Genomic DNA, 17,061 nt, shown 5'->3' with positions numbered 1-17,061 from the left:
GGCGATCTAACTCCGTTTGCCATCGCAGCACATTAAAAGTTAATATTCTCTTTCGCGAGAGACCAGTCAACCTTCTAGAACTCTTCCTTGATAGTGTTAGATCGGTTTGGTTTCTAGTTAGTAGTTCAGCTTCTGATATTGACTTGTATTGGCTGATTTTATTTTAATTTTAACGAGCTATTTCATTATCTACGCAAGGACTTGGAAGATCATAGCTTGTTTATAACATAAATGTTTATTTATTAATTTTTCATTAATAATATTTTTCACAACCCAAAGGCAAATAATATTGTTATCAGTTTGTAAGAATGATAAGTGGGAGTTTCGAGTATGATTTACCATATATGAGACTAAAATACGCCGTTTCTATTTTTTCTATGAAGCATTATTAATTCATATATTTTAGACAATTTATTTAATAAAGGTGACTGTTCTGAACATAATTCAAAATACTTGGAATAGGAATAACATAAAATGTAAAAGGATGGAAGCTATACATCTATTTTATTTATTTCCAACCTGTAAYCAAACCTTGTACGTTTGCAGAGTTGTGTGTCAATAGTAAGAGATCAAAACTAAATAAAATGGTTCTTTCGGATATTTAATTGGATTTAAATGCATTTATGTTCATTGATCGCGTAGAATTTCAAGCTCTTCAGGAAGCGCGTAAATCCGTAATTGCTTTTCTATCATTAAGTCTTGCAGATGTGATAACTCTTGCGGCACATATGTTGCTCCATCCAAATATAGAGCCTTATTCCACGGGCATTCATCCAAAGCAGTTAAAAGACATTTTTTGCTTATTTCAAAATTAGTAGACTGGTCTGATAAGAAACGAAGATATAATCTCCAAAATAATGCATTCTTTAACAATGCATTCCTCTTTGACATTGGGCTGAGTTGGTCATTAGATAAAGTTTTGAATATATGAAGAATACGGTTACGGATGATTAAGTCATTATATTGTTTATCACACTCGTTATCATAATACATTTGAAAATATCTATTACGAGCTAAGATAATTAAAAACAAAACTGACATAATGGTTGGTTTAATACGAAATAGGTCTGTACGTATTCTAAACCAAGGAACTGAGTTTAATATACCACAACTTTGGAGAAGGAATAAGTTCCGAGGATATTCAGTCAGTCCATTAATAATTCTGTCTCGAACTAAGGTACTTGGCACTTTATAATTTGAGCAATTCATTTGTAGTACACTCAAATATATTTCCGTGATACATTCTCGAAGAAAGCGGTGTCGGTCATTGCTATTTTGAAATATATTCATCAGTTTATCAAGATAAGAAATCGCATCGATTTTTTGCCCAATAAGACACTGGATTAGCACTCGTACTTTAAGCAATGACACCGTATAATCGGGTAATAAATATTGCTCAAGTACCATAATTTCTACATTTTTTTCAATGGAAATCTGATGGTCCAACTTCTCGGTGACATGCTGCAATGCAGCAAGGATTCTACCAGTACTAGGACTTGCGTTATTTTGAATTTGATTGTTAAAAGCAAACGATAATAGAACATGTAAAGCTTTCTCTTTCTTTCCACACCCAATAAGAATTTCTGCAAATGTTACGTAAGTATAACACAAATCAGATGTTTGAGTTTCGTCAGAGGAATGAGAAGCAATAAGGTTTTCATATATATTTTCCACTGATTGAACATCTTTTAGATCGTTTAATGATTCAAATTCATATATAGCGAATTCAGTATAATAAATAAGCACATTTCGGTTGGGCGTTTTTTTAAGTAAATTTTTAAACCGTTTTCGCCCTGCTTTAATATATTCTTTGTATGATTTTGAACTGTACCGTTCAAAAATCAGCATCAAGCGCTCAAAACGACACCACAACACTATGAATAGCTCGTGTTTTCTTTTATCAATGTTTATATATGAAGCAGCACAGTCAAGTAAGAGGCCAGTTACACAACGAATGTATACCTCATGACCAATGGTATTACTCAAGAAAGAGGGACTTACTGTCATTTCCTTTGTCAAACTACAAATGGCCCTTTGAAATTCTCTCTGCATTTCTTGAGAAATTGCAAAATTGCGTTGTAAACATACTGCTAAAATGTCCTCAATTGCATCCGAATCACCCATAAACTCCAAATGAGCGCTAAACTTATCTGCCAATCCTTCACATTGAATAAATGGCACTTTCAGCAATTTTAAAATCAGTAATATTAAGTAAAATGAATTTTCTCGCGATTCCATTGGATATATGTAGTGGCATATATCTTCATTAAAAACAATACGCTGTGGATCATTGCATTTAATTTTTTCTGGACATGGCAAAAAATTAAATCCTTGTCGAAGCTTTTCTATACGGAGCCATATTTCATTCATTGGAAGTCCTGATTGTAGAACCAGTTCTTCGAATTCAATTAGTGTGTTTTGATCAGATTCAAGAGGAGTAAATCCCTTAAAACTTTCAGTTGTTATATTTAATTCAAGTGCAAGTTTTATTAATGCAATGAACTGCTCATTAAGTCCCGCTTGTCGAAGAAAAAGGGCGCAATTGTTAAATAATCGTAGCATTACATCATCTGTATTAGATATAGCTGACCCGACAGTTGTGCTTATTTGTTGAGCACGATGCATTTTTCGCATGCAACGTTCATAAATACGTAATACATCTGGTACAATACATCGAGCCATTGAACCCTGCGTTGTCATTATTTGCGCTGTCCATAATGTATAACTATAAGGATCTTTCATTAGTAAACGATCCAAAGTTTTTGTCACTTCAAAGGATGGATATGTGGCGTTTATAATATCGATATAAAGTCTATACAACTGTTCATTTCGTGGAAAACTGATTAATGCGCGGTTRATAATATCAAGCTTTTTCTCAGCTAATAAAAGGCGGGACCATTTGTAAGGGTTTCGTTCTTGTAAAGATAATAATTCCAACCATACTTGTATATTAGAACTTGGTTGCAATATTGTTCGATTCAGTTGTCCAAGTCTTGCTGTATACTCATTTTCATCCAGAGCGATTTGCGTATTGTTACATACTGTATCATTTTGTATATAACATTTGTTACGAAAATAGCGTTTTCCACATTTTWGAATTGTCTCTTTAACATTTGATTTGTATGAGAAACCTTTCCCCAAAACATAGCTTGAACGATTGCGATAACGAGGGCAAGCAGGTTTATGTAAAGTGCTTACGGTAAGATACTTTTGGGTCTTAGATTTATCTATATAATACCCTTCAGCTCCGTTAAACTCCAGTATGGGTATAATCTGAGTATTACAATCAGATTTATATTTTTTTCCCTTACTTTTTCTTTTATGTGCTTTTCTTTTATTCTTTTTTGTTTTTTGTGTATATTCACCATCACTCTCGTCCAATGAACAACTTGATCCCATAAATTCAACGCTTTCCAAATTTTTAATATGATCATTTTCCAAAGCAAAGCTGCTATTACTTAACCAACTGGACGAAGGGATTTGATTATGCTCTGCATCAGAACCATTGTTTATTCTCTCCTCTCCGTCCGTATATGCGGGGAAAATAGACATTGTATGTGATGTTATATACTAGAGTTATATATTTTTTTATTTCGAATGAAATCACAAAGAGTTCATTATAAAATGTCAATGATTAAGTTTACTAAACGCGATTAATTACTTGTTTACTTTTAACTGCAAATAAGAAAGAGTAGCTACTACAATAAATGTTGAAAAACGTTAAATGTTATTTGTGGACTTTATGTCTTCGACAAAACAGCTGACTTAGTTTACTTTTACCTTCAAATGTGAACATACTCATAAGGGTTGCAATTATTTAAATTTGTTTATTTTCTTTACATACTTGCTTGCCTTAATAAACAGAAATATGTCCACATAAATCCAAATTAAAAATTAACAACCCCATTCATGTGAATTTTGAACAGACATATAGTAACAAAAAAGTTAAATAAATATAACGTATCGTGAAGGTGATCAGTGATCGAATATGATGTCCACGGTTTCGAATGCCGTGTAAATGCAACCGTGTTATCGAAATTGCTTCGCCCGCTTCGACATTATTTTGTGAATAGACGAGAGCATTGCATTACGTTTATGGGAAGGTGTGATGGTGTGATAAATTCTTCGAATTCAATTACAAAAGATTATCTTAAGTGAATTTCATTTGATGTCAGACTATTAGATTCTTAAAAAGAAGGCAGATTGTGTTTGGTCAGAAAATAAAAGAAAGATAGACTAGAATTAGAGTAATATTCAAATTCATTTGGTGTGGGTTGCGCTTCGATACAGCAAGTGTGAAATTCATACGTCACGCATTTCCAAGATGTCGGAAGTTGAGAATAACCAAGAAACCAACGGAACTAATAATGGAGATGTGCCTGAAATTGAATTGATTATCAAGGTGAGTATTGTAAACAGAACTAACTTGTTAAAGTTATTGTGATAGTATGAACACCCATCTTGGAGAAAATTGCATATGTTTCTAAACCAGTTGGGAGTATGTGTGAGATGTGTTTTAATTTTGCCTATTTAAAAGCTAAAAGATTGTGTGTTCGCAGCACTTAAGTATTCAAACTATTTGATTTTATTTAAAATTAAGATATTTTTTTGACTTTAGATTAAGTTAATTTGTTTGTGAATATACATCCAAATCATATCAATCACATGGTTACGCGATTGCAGCATTTTATTTTTTGAAATAGCTCAAAATATGTATTTTATTCCTTCCCAAAGGGAGTTTGTATTTTACTTGTAGAAGTTTTTATATATACATCCTATATGCCACTAGCAAACAATTTTCTATGATGTTTGAAAACAGGTTTGAGTCTATGTTGCAAACCAACTGGTTGATCTTGTGATTGAATGATTCGCTCTCTAAAATTAATGTTTTGTTTGAAATTTATATCTTGAACGTTTGTAGATTACGTTGGTAATTATATGTGCGTATTAATTCATAAATTGACAGTTCTTCATCAGAAATGACTCACTAAGCACTAGTTAAAGTCTAATCTTATGTAACGCTCTTTAGTATTTTATAAGTTATAAAACAATCTAATTCTAATAGCTGCAAATAAAACATAAAAATTATAATAGATGGATATAAAATTTCGAATCTTACAACATATTGTTACTTAATACCTAATTTTTTTTGGCCGTATATACATAAGTTTATAAATACATACTTTTAATCTTTACAATAGCGTGGTAGATCAACATATTTGTTCTAACTAACAAAGYTATTTATCAACTTAGTGATATATAACAAATATTTATTACATTCATGCTTACTGTATATCTACATTTAACAATATATAAATAAATTTGGTACAAATTGCAAAAGTGAAGTCATCAGTTCCAAATCATATCGTTAGTAGTGTAAGGCTATTTCAATTTATTTCTTATTTTCTTCCTATGTGACACGTTTATCTTATCGGTGGTATGTAGCATAGCAATAATTAATAATTATCAACAGTCACTTTCTTGAAAATTTTTAATTTTTTACATGCTGGTGTTTTTTTCTAATTTGGAAAATACAATAGGAGTCAGTCTTTAAATCATCCGATAAAATATTTGAAACGAATATTTCAATTTAATAATCCACCACCAATACTAATACATATGAAGATGCATAATAATATTAATACTTATTTATAGACTAGAATGTTTTATGAATCAATTTATAATATATAGATATATATAATATACAGATACATATATATACATTTATAATTAAACAAAAAAAGAAATGTGAAGAAACTACTACAGAAAATTTAGGCAATCGGAGTGATGTAGTGAGTAGAGGTAGCTGACTAAAAATAAATAAATGTTTAGCATATTAATGTAGTAACACGAAATATGTAGTTAATATAAGCATTGATATAACCGAGAAAAGCGACATATTTATATGCATATGTATGTATTGGAGCGACTTAGTACTATGCATCGCATAGTAAAAAAGAACAAAACATAGYTTCAACTTGAACGTGAAAAGATACATACATTTCGAAATAAGAGGGCAGTTAAACTTTGTTAGAATTTAAATTTACAAAATAAGTTTGAAACACGTAACTAAATTAAATTAGCTAGTTCATTCCGAAACGCATATAAGTGAACTTAACTTTGTAAGTTCAAAGTAATAGGAGTACCCTTGAGAAAAATATGTAACCCAAAAAAATATCATGTCAAAACATGAACGTCAAGCACTTTTCAAGAAATATTTCTAACGGTATTCCGCGAGTAAAACACAAAGCATAAACTTCAACTGTTTACATTATTTCCAATGTTATGAGTTAAAATCTGTGTCGGTCACTGAATTGCGTGGTTCAAAAAAATAGGAGTGTGAGCTAATACATTTTTATTTAAACAAAATCTGTAAAAAACTAAAAAGTAAGTACAAAAAAGTAAAAACGATGGTATTTTTTAAAGGATAAATCCTTTATTCTAATTAATGGGTAGTTGAAAACATCGCAGCCACAAAAGGCGTGAAAACATTAAAAGACTTAGAAAAAAACGATAAAACTTATAAAAAARTTAAGGAAATACTAGGGTGCTCTCATCAAATGATATCAAATTCCCTGTTCTACAAAAATAAAGCTGAAACACCTGGACGATAAAGCAAAACTACAAAAGAAATCGATCGACGCATACTCCAGTCGTCTAAAAAAGATCCCAAACCGTAGCCTAGAGAAATAAACAGGCATCTAGATCTTGATGTTAGTGACCTAACAGTTCGTATACGTTTATTGGAAAATAATTTATTTGCGCGGAGTCCGCGAAAAATTCCATTGTTGACAAAGAAACATAATTAGAGCACGGCTCCAATTGGGCAACGAACATGGCAATTGGCAATCCGAGAAATGGAGAAATATTTTGTGGGCAGAGGAATGTAAGGTAGTTTTATTTGGTGGCACAGGGTCTAGGCAGTATATCCGTCCTCCAACAAATACTATCCGCATTACACTCTTAGGACCGTCAAACATGGTGGTGCATAGTGGGAAAGTTTCTCGAACAACGTCGTGGCACCAATCCATCTGATAAAAGAAACTAGGGATCAGTACGTTTATGTGGATATATTGAAAAAAGTAATGCTGCCAGGAAGATACGACCCGAAACATATATRAAGTACAGGTTATGTCGTGGTCTGCTCAGTCGCCTGACCTTAATATCATAGGAAACCTATGGACGGATATTAAAAAAGCTGATGCTGACTGTCGACCATCAAATACAAGGGAATTATGGAGCACAGTCCTTGAGACATGGCAGCAAATCCCGCTGAAAATATTTCGTGATTTGATCGATTCCATGTCCCACAGATGTGCTGCAGTAATAAAAAGTGGCGGTTACTCGACAAAATATTAACTAAACTAACTACTAGTCGTTATTTCCAATTTTTTAATTAATTATGAGTTATATTGAATTTTGCGAAGACTGCATAAAATGAACAACTTACAATTTACGTACATAAATGCATTTGGAAAATGTCTGTTTACACACAATAAAAATTACAAAATAGGATTATAAATACTTTAAACAAAATAATTACTCATTAAACTCAAAAAAGGAGGTAGGTGAAGGTTTTTTTCTATATTTCCTTGGGATTTAGGATGCTCCTATACCTAGAATTTCCATAGGTTCCGAGGTTCTTCATAACTTGAACTCTTGAATTGGTAATAGCGTTTAGAAAAGTCAAAGTTCATACAAATTTCCTTCCACAACTCAAACTTCCTTAATTCGAAGTTCTCGATAACTCGAAATCTTGAATTGGCAATAGATATAGATAGAATAGAAATTGCCTTCCATTAGTCGAACTTTTCAATTAGCACGTGATTCTCTTAGTCGTAGAAGTCGCCGCAAATGTTACAATTACAGATTATAATGAAGTGGACAATGAGATATGCTCAGCCGTTTTATGAACATAAACCAAAAACTGCATACATCGACTTATGTATATTTTATAATTAAAAAAATTTTGTTTTAATGAAAACCCCTATAACTAGAAGTCTCCAACCCAAAGTTTTTTTCTGTGCATTATAGTGGTTTGGGTTAGGGAAGTTCAACTGTATATATAGTATATATACATATATATATGTATACATATATAAATATACACAATCGCCAAGTACTCTTATATGTTTTAGAGAAATAACTTCAAAGGCGAATAATAATAGTAACTGTTTTGTTTAACATGAGCATATTTTGCTCATACATASATATGAGTGTATATGTAAATATCTGCAGCTACATAAAAAAATTTCTTTAGATTTATAGAACTGTATTTTTGGCTTGTACAAATCAGTGAAACACATTTGCATGACATCATCATACTCAACCGATACTATGTACTCAATAAGAAATTGATGAGTTTTGCAAATTTGAAATACATAACAAAAACTAATTGTTGCAGCTACTGAAATTAAAAAATTGTAAGACTGATCGATGGTTTTATAATGAATATATATCATATTATACATATTTATAGTTTACAATTATCAAACTATTAGGCTTTAAATTTACGTATAATAACTCGCAAATTGAATGTCAACGTGATATCCAGAACAATTTTTGAACCAAATTTTAACAGTTTGTAGTAAAAGTTATGATATAAATTGTTATTGGCACATAAACAAAACTTTTTACGAATGTGATAAAAGTGGATGTGATTTTTATGTGTATTGGATTATCTAAGCAAATGTTTTAAATGCCTCTAAAATTATTTTGGAATTAACGATAACAATTTCTAATCGCAATCGCATACAATTAAACAAATGTGCTAGTAAGGTCGCTATTAAAATGCTATGCCCAATAAAAGTTATAACAAAAGAGCCAAAAKAATAAAATTAAAAGAAAGTATGTAAAATGATCTGTGCAAATTTAAGTAAGAGGTAAAAGTAAATGATGTGATTCAATATTTTAGAGATAAAATGTATTTTATACTTTYTTTACATATGTGTGCATTTATACAAAGAAATATACATAAGTTTTGGGGGCGCTTGCCATTTTTTTCCGCATGATACAGCCAAATCGCTTGTAACAGGGGCTCAGTGTAGAAAATATAGTCGTATACTCACAGATATCATATTCATAAGATGTGATCCCCTAATAGTATGCTTTCATTATCCTCTGCCCATTTTTAGGAAGAATTTATGCTTGAAAATGAAATTGTGGGGAATGCGAACGAGCTCAACATTAACAGAATAGCAGTTGGCGATGGTTTAAATGATGTGGACGAGAAAGAAAATATGGTAAAATCGAATTTACAATTAAAACAACTACAACACCAACAACAAATAAAGGAGTGTAGAACAACAAATACAGAAAAATCATTCGCTTTGCGAAAAGATGCTTTTGCGAAGCGGGGCAACGAGTTTTCAGATGGAGGAAATGTTCTTATGCTTACTCATCACGACAACCAACATTTTCACTTCGAATATGTGACCCCCAAGCAAGATGAGGACGCGCTGGATACAATTTCCGTTGTGGAACAGCACACAAAATGTTTTCAAACAGATGAAAAACTGAACAGTGAAAAATTAGCCATAAATCAAACGAATCGAGTTCCATTCGCGCAAAAGCATATGAAAGATGGAGTGGTGGTTAAAGGGGAATTTCCAGTTGACAACAACAACCCAGTAAGCAATTTAGATTTCGCCGCAATGGTAGCCGAGGCTTGCGAAGGAATTTTTGATGAAATCGAAAACGATTTGAGAGCATACAATAACAATAGCAATAATAATAGCTGTCATGATAATGAAATATTTTCTGAATCTGTATGTGAGGAGCGTATTGTGAAGAGAAAAAAACGATCGCATAACTCGGAAGCGGTACAACTTGCTGCAAATGCCGTATTGGATGGTCGTATGAGTTTAGGGGAGGCTGCTAAGTGTTATAATGTTGTGCGTTCAACCGTATCTTCTCGTGTCGCCAAACATCCGAAACGTAAAAGACGAAAATCGAATAAGGAATTAGAGGAACTAATTTACAGTAAACTGAAGGCCGGCGTTCAAATTTCGGAAATTTCGCGCTCTTTACATGTTCCTAAGTCAACTGTTCATTTATATAAAACAAGATTGAAGAATAACGGATTGTTGCCTGGAGTTTGGATTAGGAATGGCAGTAAAGATATGGTTGATCATGGTGTTCAAGACAGGTTAATGCAAGCATATCGTGGTCATATTGTAAACGGAATGTCGGTACGTTTCGCAGCTGAATTTTTTTCGTTACCGCTCACAACCTTATGGCGATACATTAAACGCAGAAAAGGTCCCACAGTGAATGACATTGACGATGATATTAACAAATTTGAAAATGAAGAATCAAATGAGAAAAAAAGTTGTGTTAACAACGCTTCAAATGACTATGACGATTTAGAAATTGAAGAGAATCTGCATATTAATGAAATGAAATCACCTCGATCATACCCTACAGGACTGGGGACAGTTTTTGAAAAAGAAGAACAAACCATAGAACAATCTTTATTAAATCAACTGTTAGAGTGACATAATGTTACAAATTGTTTTGGATCTCAATAGTTGAAATTGTATTGTTAAAAAGAAAATTCAATAAATAAAAAAATCGAGAATATTTTGTGTCGATTTTTAATAAACCGGTATTTTAATGTAGACGCATTTAGGCGCGTCTCGTGATTTCGGTATCGCCTAAATATAAGTACATTTATTGAGTAATTGGCGTGATTCAATTTCTCTTTTGTAAATTGTTATCATAATTAACTATTTAATAATTAGTATCAGTTATCCTATTGAAATTGTGAACCGACATCTGATTGAAATTAAACAAATGCTTATTAAAATGTGAGTATAAAAATTCTATGTAATGTGTTTTATATTTATTATTCATATTTAGTTCAGGATCAACAGTTCAAGGTGATATGTTTTTATTTTTATGTTGTCTTCTTCAATAGTATTTATGTATGTTATTGAAATTCAAACGTTTCAGAAATTTGAATACTTTTAGTGTAATCTGGAATTTATATATAGACCTTTTAGTGAGATAGTATCATCTGTAAACTGATTAATTTATCTTACAGGCCTCTACAATCGATGGCAGGAGAAAGGGCGCTTGCCTGTTTTGCCAGGAATACTTTATGGATCTGTATCTTTTGGCAGAGCTTAAAACTATCAGTTTGAAGGTAATAGATTTAACAACATTATATCCATTCAATATAAACGCACTAGATGAAAATAATTAGGTTACGACGGTGGATATGCAAAAGCCGCCACCCGATTTTCGGACCAATTTCGAAGCCACACATCCACCTATTCTAATTGATAATGGTTTAGCTATCCTAGAAAACGATAAAATTGAAAGGCATATCATGAAGAATATTCCTGGCGGTTACAACTTGTTTGTACAGGTATAAGACATATAATTTATTTCTGAATACATATTATTCTGAATTTACATATTTTTACGTTTCGTTTGTCCACAGGATAAAGAAGTGGCAACGCTGATCGAAAATTTGTACGTTAAGCTTAAACTTATGTTGGTGAAGAAAGATGAGGCTAAAAACAATGCTTTATTGAGTCACTTAAGGAAGATCAATGACCATTTGGCTAATCGAAACACACGTTTCCTGACCGGCGATACTATGTGTTGTTTTGATTGTGAACTTATGCCGCGGCTGCAACATATTCGTGTAGCAGGAAAATATTTTGTGGATTTCGAAATCCCGGTATGTATATAAAAACAAAAAACGTATTTAATTTACAACATTTTAAATTTGTTATTGTAGACACTTTTCACCGCTYTGTGGCGTTACATGTATCACATGTACCAGTTAGATGCCTTCACACAATCGTGTCCTGCAGATCAAGATATCATCAATCATTATAAGTTACAACAGGTCTGTCAAATGTTTTATTAAGCGATCTTAATCAATAAATTAAATAAATTTCAAATTTTCTAAAATTTCAGATGCTAAAAATGAAGAAGCATGAGGAACTTGAAACCCCAACATTTACTACTTCCATTCCAATCGATATTACAGAGTAAAGTCACTGTAATGGTGAAAATAGAAGAGATCAAGATAAAGATTTAGCTTACGCTCACCTTAATCCACATAGCATTATTGGGTTCCAAACCTTGCTTTCAGTTATATTCCAATTTAATATACATGCCTACATATAACACTTAACAAAGGAGTATTTTTTGTTGTTAAAAATATAATTGAAGCGAAAATATAATTATATACATGTTTATATACATGAGTTGTGCTTGCATATGTATTCTGCTTCGCATTTATATTTTTGAATTAAGTATGTTTTGCTCAAAAATTTTATAATCACGAATGTTTTTATGTTAGTTTGAAACTGACACTTAAAATAAGTATTGATCCTATTTTAATTAGAAAAAAATATATAAAAGGAGCCCCACTATTTGCAAAATTTAATTTAAAATAATCTAGTTCTGTCATAAAGGCTACAAAACAGTTAAATACACTGAAATGAATTGCACCATGAAATTCTAAAAATGTATTTAATAAAATTTAAATCACCGGGATATATTTGCATACATATGTACATTCATTGTCAACATTTTTTTTTTTAATATTAAATATTCATTCGCAATTTTTTAATAAATTAAATAGGCAAATAGATTATATTTTTGTATATACATTATAAGTATGTATGCGTCATACAAAATAAATAAAATTTCGTGCATATACTATTTGATATAAAAGCAACAATGAGTTATGTTTAATTTGACTTACTGACGAATTTTGTGAGAAGTTTCAATTATAAATATATATTAAATATTTTATCAATTTTAAATGTGGATTCACATATTTTTATGATTTGCTTTTTATCAGATATTTTTATTTATATACATAGTTTATACACATTGAAACATTTGAAACTTTCACAACATAACAGAAATATGTGTTTGATTATAAAACTGTACGTATAAATGTATATATCGTCATCTGAAATGCAAAATAACGTAACAAATTTACAGTGACATAAATGAAACACGAAATAAAATGGAACATTGGTGAAACAAAATTTTAATATTGGTTAAAACTGGTTTATATCTGACAGCATAACCTGAAAATGTTTAACATATGTAATATTATGTATGTAATTTGAAGTAGTGAAGCGTAATCAATAAGACACTCAATTTCGAATTTTTAGATAATACGTTATTTTCAGGTGACGACATGTATATACAAGAAATGAAAAATTAATGGTGGTGTTTAAAAGGACGAACATATTTAGCATGATGTTTAAGTCTCTTTAACTCAAAGGGAATAAGGCATCTTAGAAACATATTTGTTAAGAAACCTGTAATGCCCCAAACTTTATTATGTCCAACAACGAAATTAGGAGTACTCCACCCTCCCTTAAATTGTGTATGCTTTAACGTTTTGGGATGCACCAGCTCCCTGACGGATATTAGAAATGCCTCTTCAACTTCATCCGCATTGAGTTTTAACTCTTTTAGATTAAAGTCATTAACCGCAGCCACAACAGGCATGATTGCAGCGGTATGCGAAGGGGTTATGAGAGTGCCTGATCCCCAAATATTTAATCGATTTCGAGTTAAACCGACTTCTTCCTCCGCTTCACGTAAGGCACAGTCTATAAAATCACTGTCTTCAGAATCCTTAAGTCCCCCTATATTTATATAAAAAAAGGAATATATAAGAGGTTAAAGTAATGGTTATGGTTGAAAAACAAACCGGGAAAGGATATTTGTCGAACATGCCGAGATAGTCTACTAGAGCGCCGAGTGTAGAGTATAGAGATTTCACCCTAGGAAATTAGGAAATAACAACCACTTTACTATGGTAAATCAAAATTAAAAAACACTACTTTATTAAAAACACGCCACCGCAGCATACATCATATATGGTTATCAAAAAGGAGTTCTACGCGAAACTACGCGGGGGCGTTAATTAGCCCTATCACAAAATCCATCGTAAGTTCGAAATTCGTTAAGTGGCAGTTAGCGAATACAAATTTTGCTTGTATATTCAATTTGAATATAAACGATTTCAGTTTTATTTACGAAAAYTTAATTTTTTTTCTTGTACCCAACTTATTCGAAATGACAAAGCTTTGCTAAGATGGATTGCGTGATAGGTAAGTACTAAATAAATTTTAATTAAACCAATAATTGTTACATTCAACCAGCATCGAATTTAATAAAAATCTAGTTAATTTAAATATAAATGTAGTTAGAATGGAACAAAATAAAACTTGTACAGAGAGATGCTTTGACTTATCATTGGAGAAATGGACTACTTCGTMAGCAGTCAAACTAAAACGTTACTGGTTTAGTCGTTAAGGAATGATTGTTGCACAACGTATTCATACTTCATTCCTGCTGAGCRTATGTGGGCTTATAAGGCTGCTCATCAGGAAATATGGGAATATTTACTGAACTTACAAACCATGATATAGGGCAAAGGTGTACGTTCATGAAATTTTAATTTTCCTTCAAAAATGTTAAAATGTCAAATTATGCAAACTGTATAAGTTTTATTTGTTTTCGAAAACCGAGTTATTTTGCATTTCAAATATATGTATTTCGATTATTTTATGAAAATKAATAAAGCGGCTTTGTTCTCAATTTTCGATCCTACTCAAAATTTTTCATAGTATAGTCACTTCAAAGTCAAACCATCTCCCTATCAAGTTCTGTTTTGGTTCACTAGAATTTGAAATTTAACAAAAATGTTCATTTAATTTACTTATCTCTACCTAATGTAATTTCCTCACCATTTCATCTTTGCAGAGACATATGAGGACAGCGGCGAATGACCTCTCTTTTGTAGTTTGTCCCATCTTCAATCCAATTTGTGGTGTTTTCTTCATACATTGCATTGCGCGTTGTTTATTTTCTTCTGAAAGTAAGATTTCTGACCGTAAGAATTTGTCAACACAGATATTATCGTTATGATTTGGTATTCTTGTTCGTTCCGTTGCAAATATGATAAATGGACGTCGTATGATTCGAAACATAAAACATCTTGAAAAATGTCTAACTAGCATTATAAATAAGTAAATATTTTAATCAATGCTCATATTTACAAGTGGTGTCATCAAATCAGCTGATTGCTTATTTGTTCGTATTTACAGAGAACGTATATTATAGACAGAGAACGTTTATCAAATCATCATATACGTTCTCTGATTACGCTTTATATGTATGTATGTATGGCTAATGGTATTAGGAAGGACAATATATTATATGTATTTTAAATATCCTAAAAACAATATACAATTTTTACGAATTGTGAAAAAAAAATGAATTTGGCCGGTCATTTGCACAGTACACAGAAAAGCCGTGGGCAGTATGTTTATTTGRCAATGTACWCATGAACGAGTTTGCATATACATATTGTATGTATRTATGCATATGTAAGTAGTTTTTTCTATTAACTCATAAACGCTGCTTTTTGAAAAAATCGCAGACATTCTTTTATGTGCTTATAATGTAAACATCACTATTAGAATGATTTAAGGTTTAAAATAAAACTCACCAATTTATGTTTTGATCTCATATAACAAGAACTATTAAAACAGAAAAAAGTCACTGGAAAAGTTAGTAATATATAATCTTAACTGTTGTTATTTGAACCGAAGTTAATTTTAACATAGAATATCTGATTAAGTGCTTAAGTGGTTATAGTTATGCTAAAATTACAATAAATATCGGGATTTTCTTTCAAAAAGATATTTATATCATCCACTTGTAGACACACATTGGTGAAGAATATATAGAATCTATTATTAAACTTTTACATAGTTACATACACTTCGATTACTTTTTATAGGGCAAATACAGAAGTTATATAGTACACTAAATATTATTGGAAACAACAACCGGCTTGAATTCTATCTTTTATGAGAGCAATAAATCTTCAAATTTTATTTCGCAATTCATGCCATGATTCAATTATATAATGTTATTTATAACTCAATTATATAAGGTTGTGTCCACAGCCCAAAAATAACAATTTGTCAAAAATAATTGGAACCATAATATTATTATCAGCTGTTTTGTTTTTATGTTGCAAAAATAATTTTTTTTAGATTTTAACCTAAGAAAATACGTTTTTGAGTGATGACTGAATACGAATAGATTGTAAATAACACATTCAAAATGTTAACAAAGAATTCATGTGAAAAAACAACAGATTTTGACATTATGGATTCAAAAACTTCTTTCGTAAGACAAAGAAAGCTTCGCATCTACACAAACTTCTATAATTGAATTATGGTTATGTTATTTCGGAGCGGGGTTTCTCTAACGAAAGAGAACTTTTACCCCATAATGACAAAAAACTTTTGTTGTTATTTCATGACTTTTTGGTTTAGATTTTGATTATATTGTGCGATTTACAATCTATTCCCATTCAGTTATCACACAAAAAGCACATTTTCATTGAATGAAATCATTGAGAATTTTATTTTCAAAGCACAAAACCGAAACGGTTGATTTTGATATTAAGAATTAAAATACTATTTTATTAATTCCCTCATTCCACACATTTTCAATTATATTGTCCTTTTTTATAGGTTTTTTGATGCTTTCCTCTTTCCTTCCTTCCTTCCCTTTCCTCTTTTTAACCAATTAATGCCAGCAGTTTTTATTGAGATTCCTGGCCACGTGTCAGCCTCAATACCTAAAAAAAACTTTTCTTTAGTAACCTGTAAGTGTTTGCAATAAATTATTGAAAAATCCATTTCAATATTTTTATGCTCTAGGTTGAATGATTCCGGTAATAAACGAACAGCGGTTTCAAAATTCAACTGTATTTTTGGCACTCACATATCCCCAAACCATTAAATGGGGCAAATGCTTCACGGTAGGCAAAATACAACTTCCCAAAAATGGCTCTTCTTTCCTACTACGCACATTGACATTTCCACTTGGTCCAAAAAATTTGGATTTGTTTTAAAAAATAACATTTCGACAGTCGAATATAATCCAAAATGTGTGATTTTGTTTACTCCATTCGCCGTTTCTTCATTCGGTTAATGATATACGGGTTTTTGGCTGGACGTCGCGCCCATAATCCAAGATTATTTAGGACAT

General features: G+C 31.3%; 3 protein-coding genes across 6 annotated transcripts; 1 reads left to right on the top strand and 2 right to left on the bottom strand.

Annotated features, from left to right (window-relative positions):
- Positions 1-396: 396 nt before the first annotated feature.
- Positions 397-3,691, bottom strand: LOC108964975 (protein NRDE2 homolog). The gene has a single exon (XM_018927076.1). The coding sequence runs from the start codon at positions 3,550-3,552 to the stop codon at positions 628-630; it is 2,925 nt and encodes a 974-aa protein (XP_018782621.1). The 5' UTR covers positions 3,553-3,691; the 3' UTR covers positions 397-627.
- A 260-nt stretch (positions 3,692-3,951) lies between these two features.
- Positions 3,952-12,478, top strand: LOC108964945 (chloride intracellular channel exc-4). Of its 2 annotated transcripts, XM_018927005.1 has the most exons (6): positions 4,325-4,402; positions 11,045-11,146; positions 11,207-11,371; positions 11,447-11,689; positions 11,750-11,860; positions 11,932-12,478. In XM_018927005.1, the coding sequence occupies exons 1-6, from the start codon at positions 4,325-4,327 to the stop codon at positions 12,007-12,009; spliced, it is 777 nt and encodes a 258-aa protein (XP_018782550.1). In that variant the 3' UTR covers positions 12,010-12,478. The 2 variants fall into 2 exon arrangements, with proteins under 2 accessions (XP_018782549.1, XP_018782550.1); XM_018927004.1 differs by lacking the exons at positions 11,045-11,146; positions 11,207-11,371; positions 11,447-11,689; positions 11,750-11,860; positions 11,932-12,478 and adding an exon at positions 9,135-10,579 and having other exon boundaries at positions 3,952-4,402.
- A 594-nt stretch (positions 12,479-13,072) lies between these two features.
- Positions 13,073-15,868, bottom strand: LOC108964946 (nucleoside diphosphate-linked moiety X motif 8). 3 transcript variants are annotated; one of them, XM_018927007.1, is made up of 5 exons: positions 15,777-15,868; positions 15,503-15,533; positions 14,739-14,863; positions 13,697-13,769; positions 13,073-13,631 (listed from the first exon to the last, which is right to left on the bottom strand). In XM_018927007.1, exons 3-5 carry the CDS (start codon positions 14,841-14,843, stop codon positions 13,198-13,200), a joined length of 612 nt encoding a protein of 203 aa, XP_018782552.1. In that variant the 5' UTR covers positions 14,844-14,863; positions 15,503-15,533; positions 15,777-15,868; the 3' UTR covers positions 13,073-13,197. The 3 variants fall into 3 exon arrangements, with proteins under 3 accessions (XP_018782552.1, XP_018782554.1, XP_018782551.1); XM_018927009.1 differs by lacking the exons at positions 15,503-15,533; positions 15,777-15,868 and adding an exon at positions 15,051-15,078; XM_018927006.1 differs by lacking the exons at positions 15,503-15,533; positions 15,777-15,868 and having other exon boundaries at positions 14,739-15,044.
- Between the last annotated feature and the right edge of the window lie 1,193 nt (positions 15,869-17,061).

The sequence above is a fragment of the Bactrocera latifrons genome, unplaced genomic scaffold (genome assembly GCF_001853355.1).
Source record: "Bactrocera latifrons isolate USDA-ARS-PBARC rearing strain unplaced genomic scaffold, ASM185335v1 scaffold_130, whole genome shotgun sequence".
Lineage (NCBI taxonomy): Eukaryota > Metazoa > Arthropoda > Insecta > Diptera > Tephritidae > Bactrocera > Bactrocera latifrons.
This window is presented reverse-complemented; position numbering and strand designations above follow the sequence as displayed.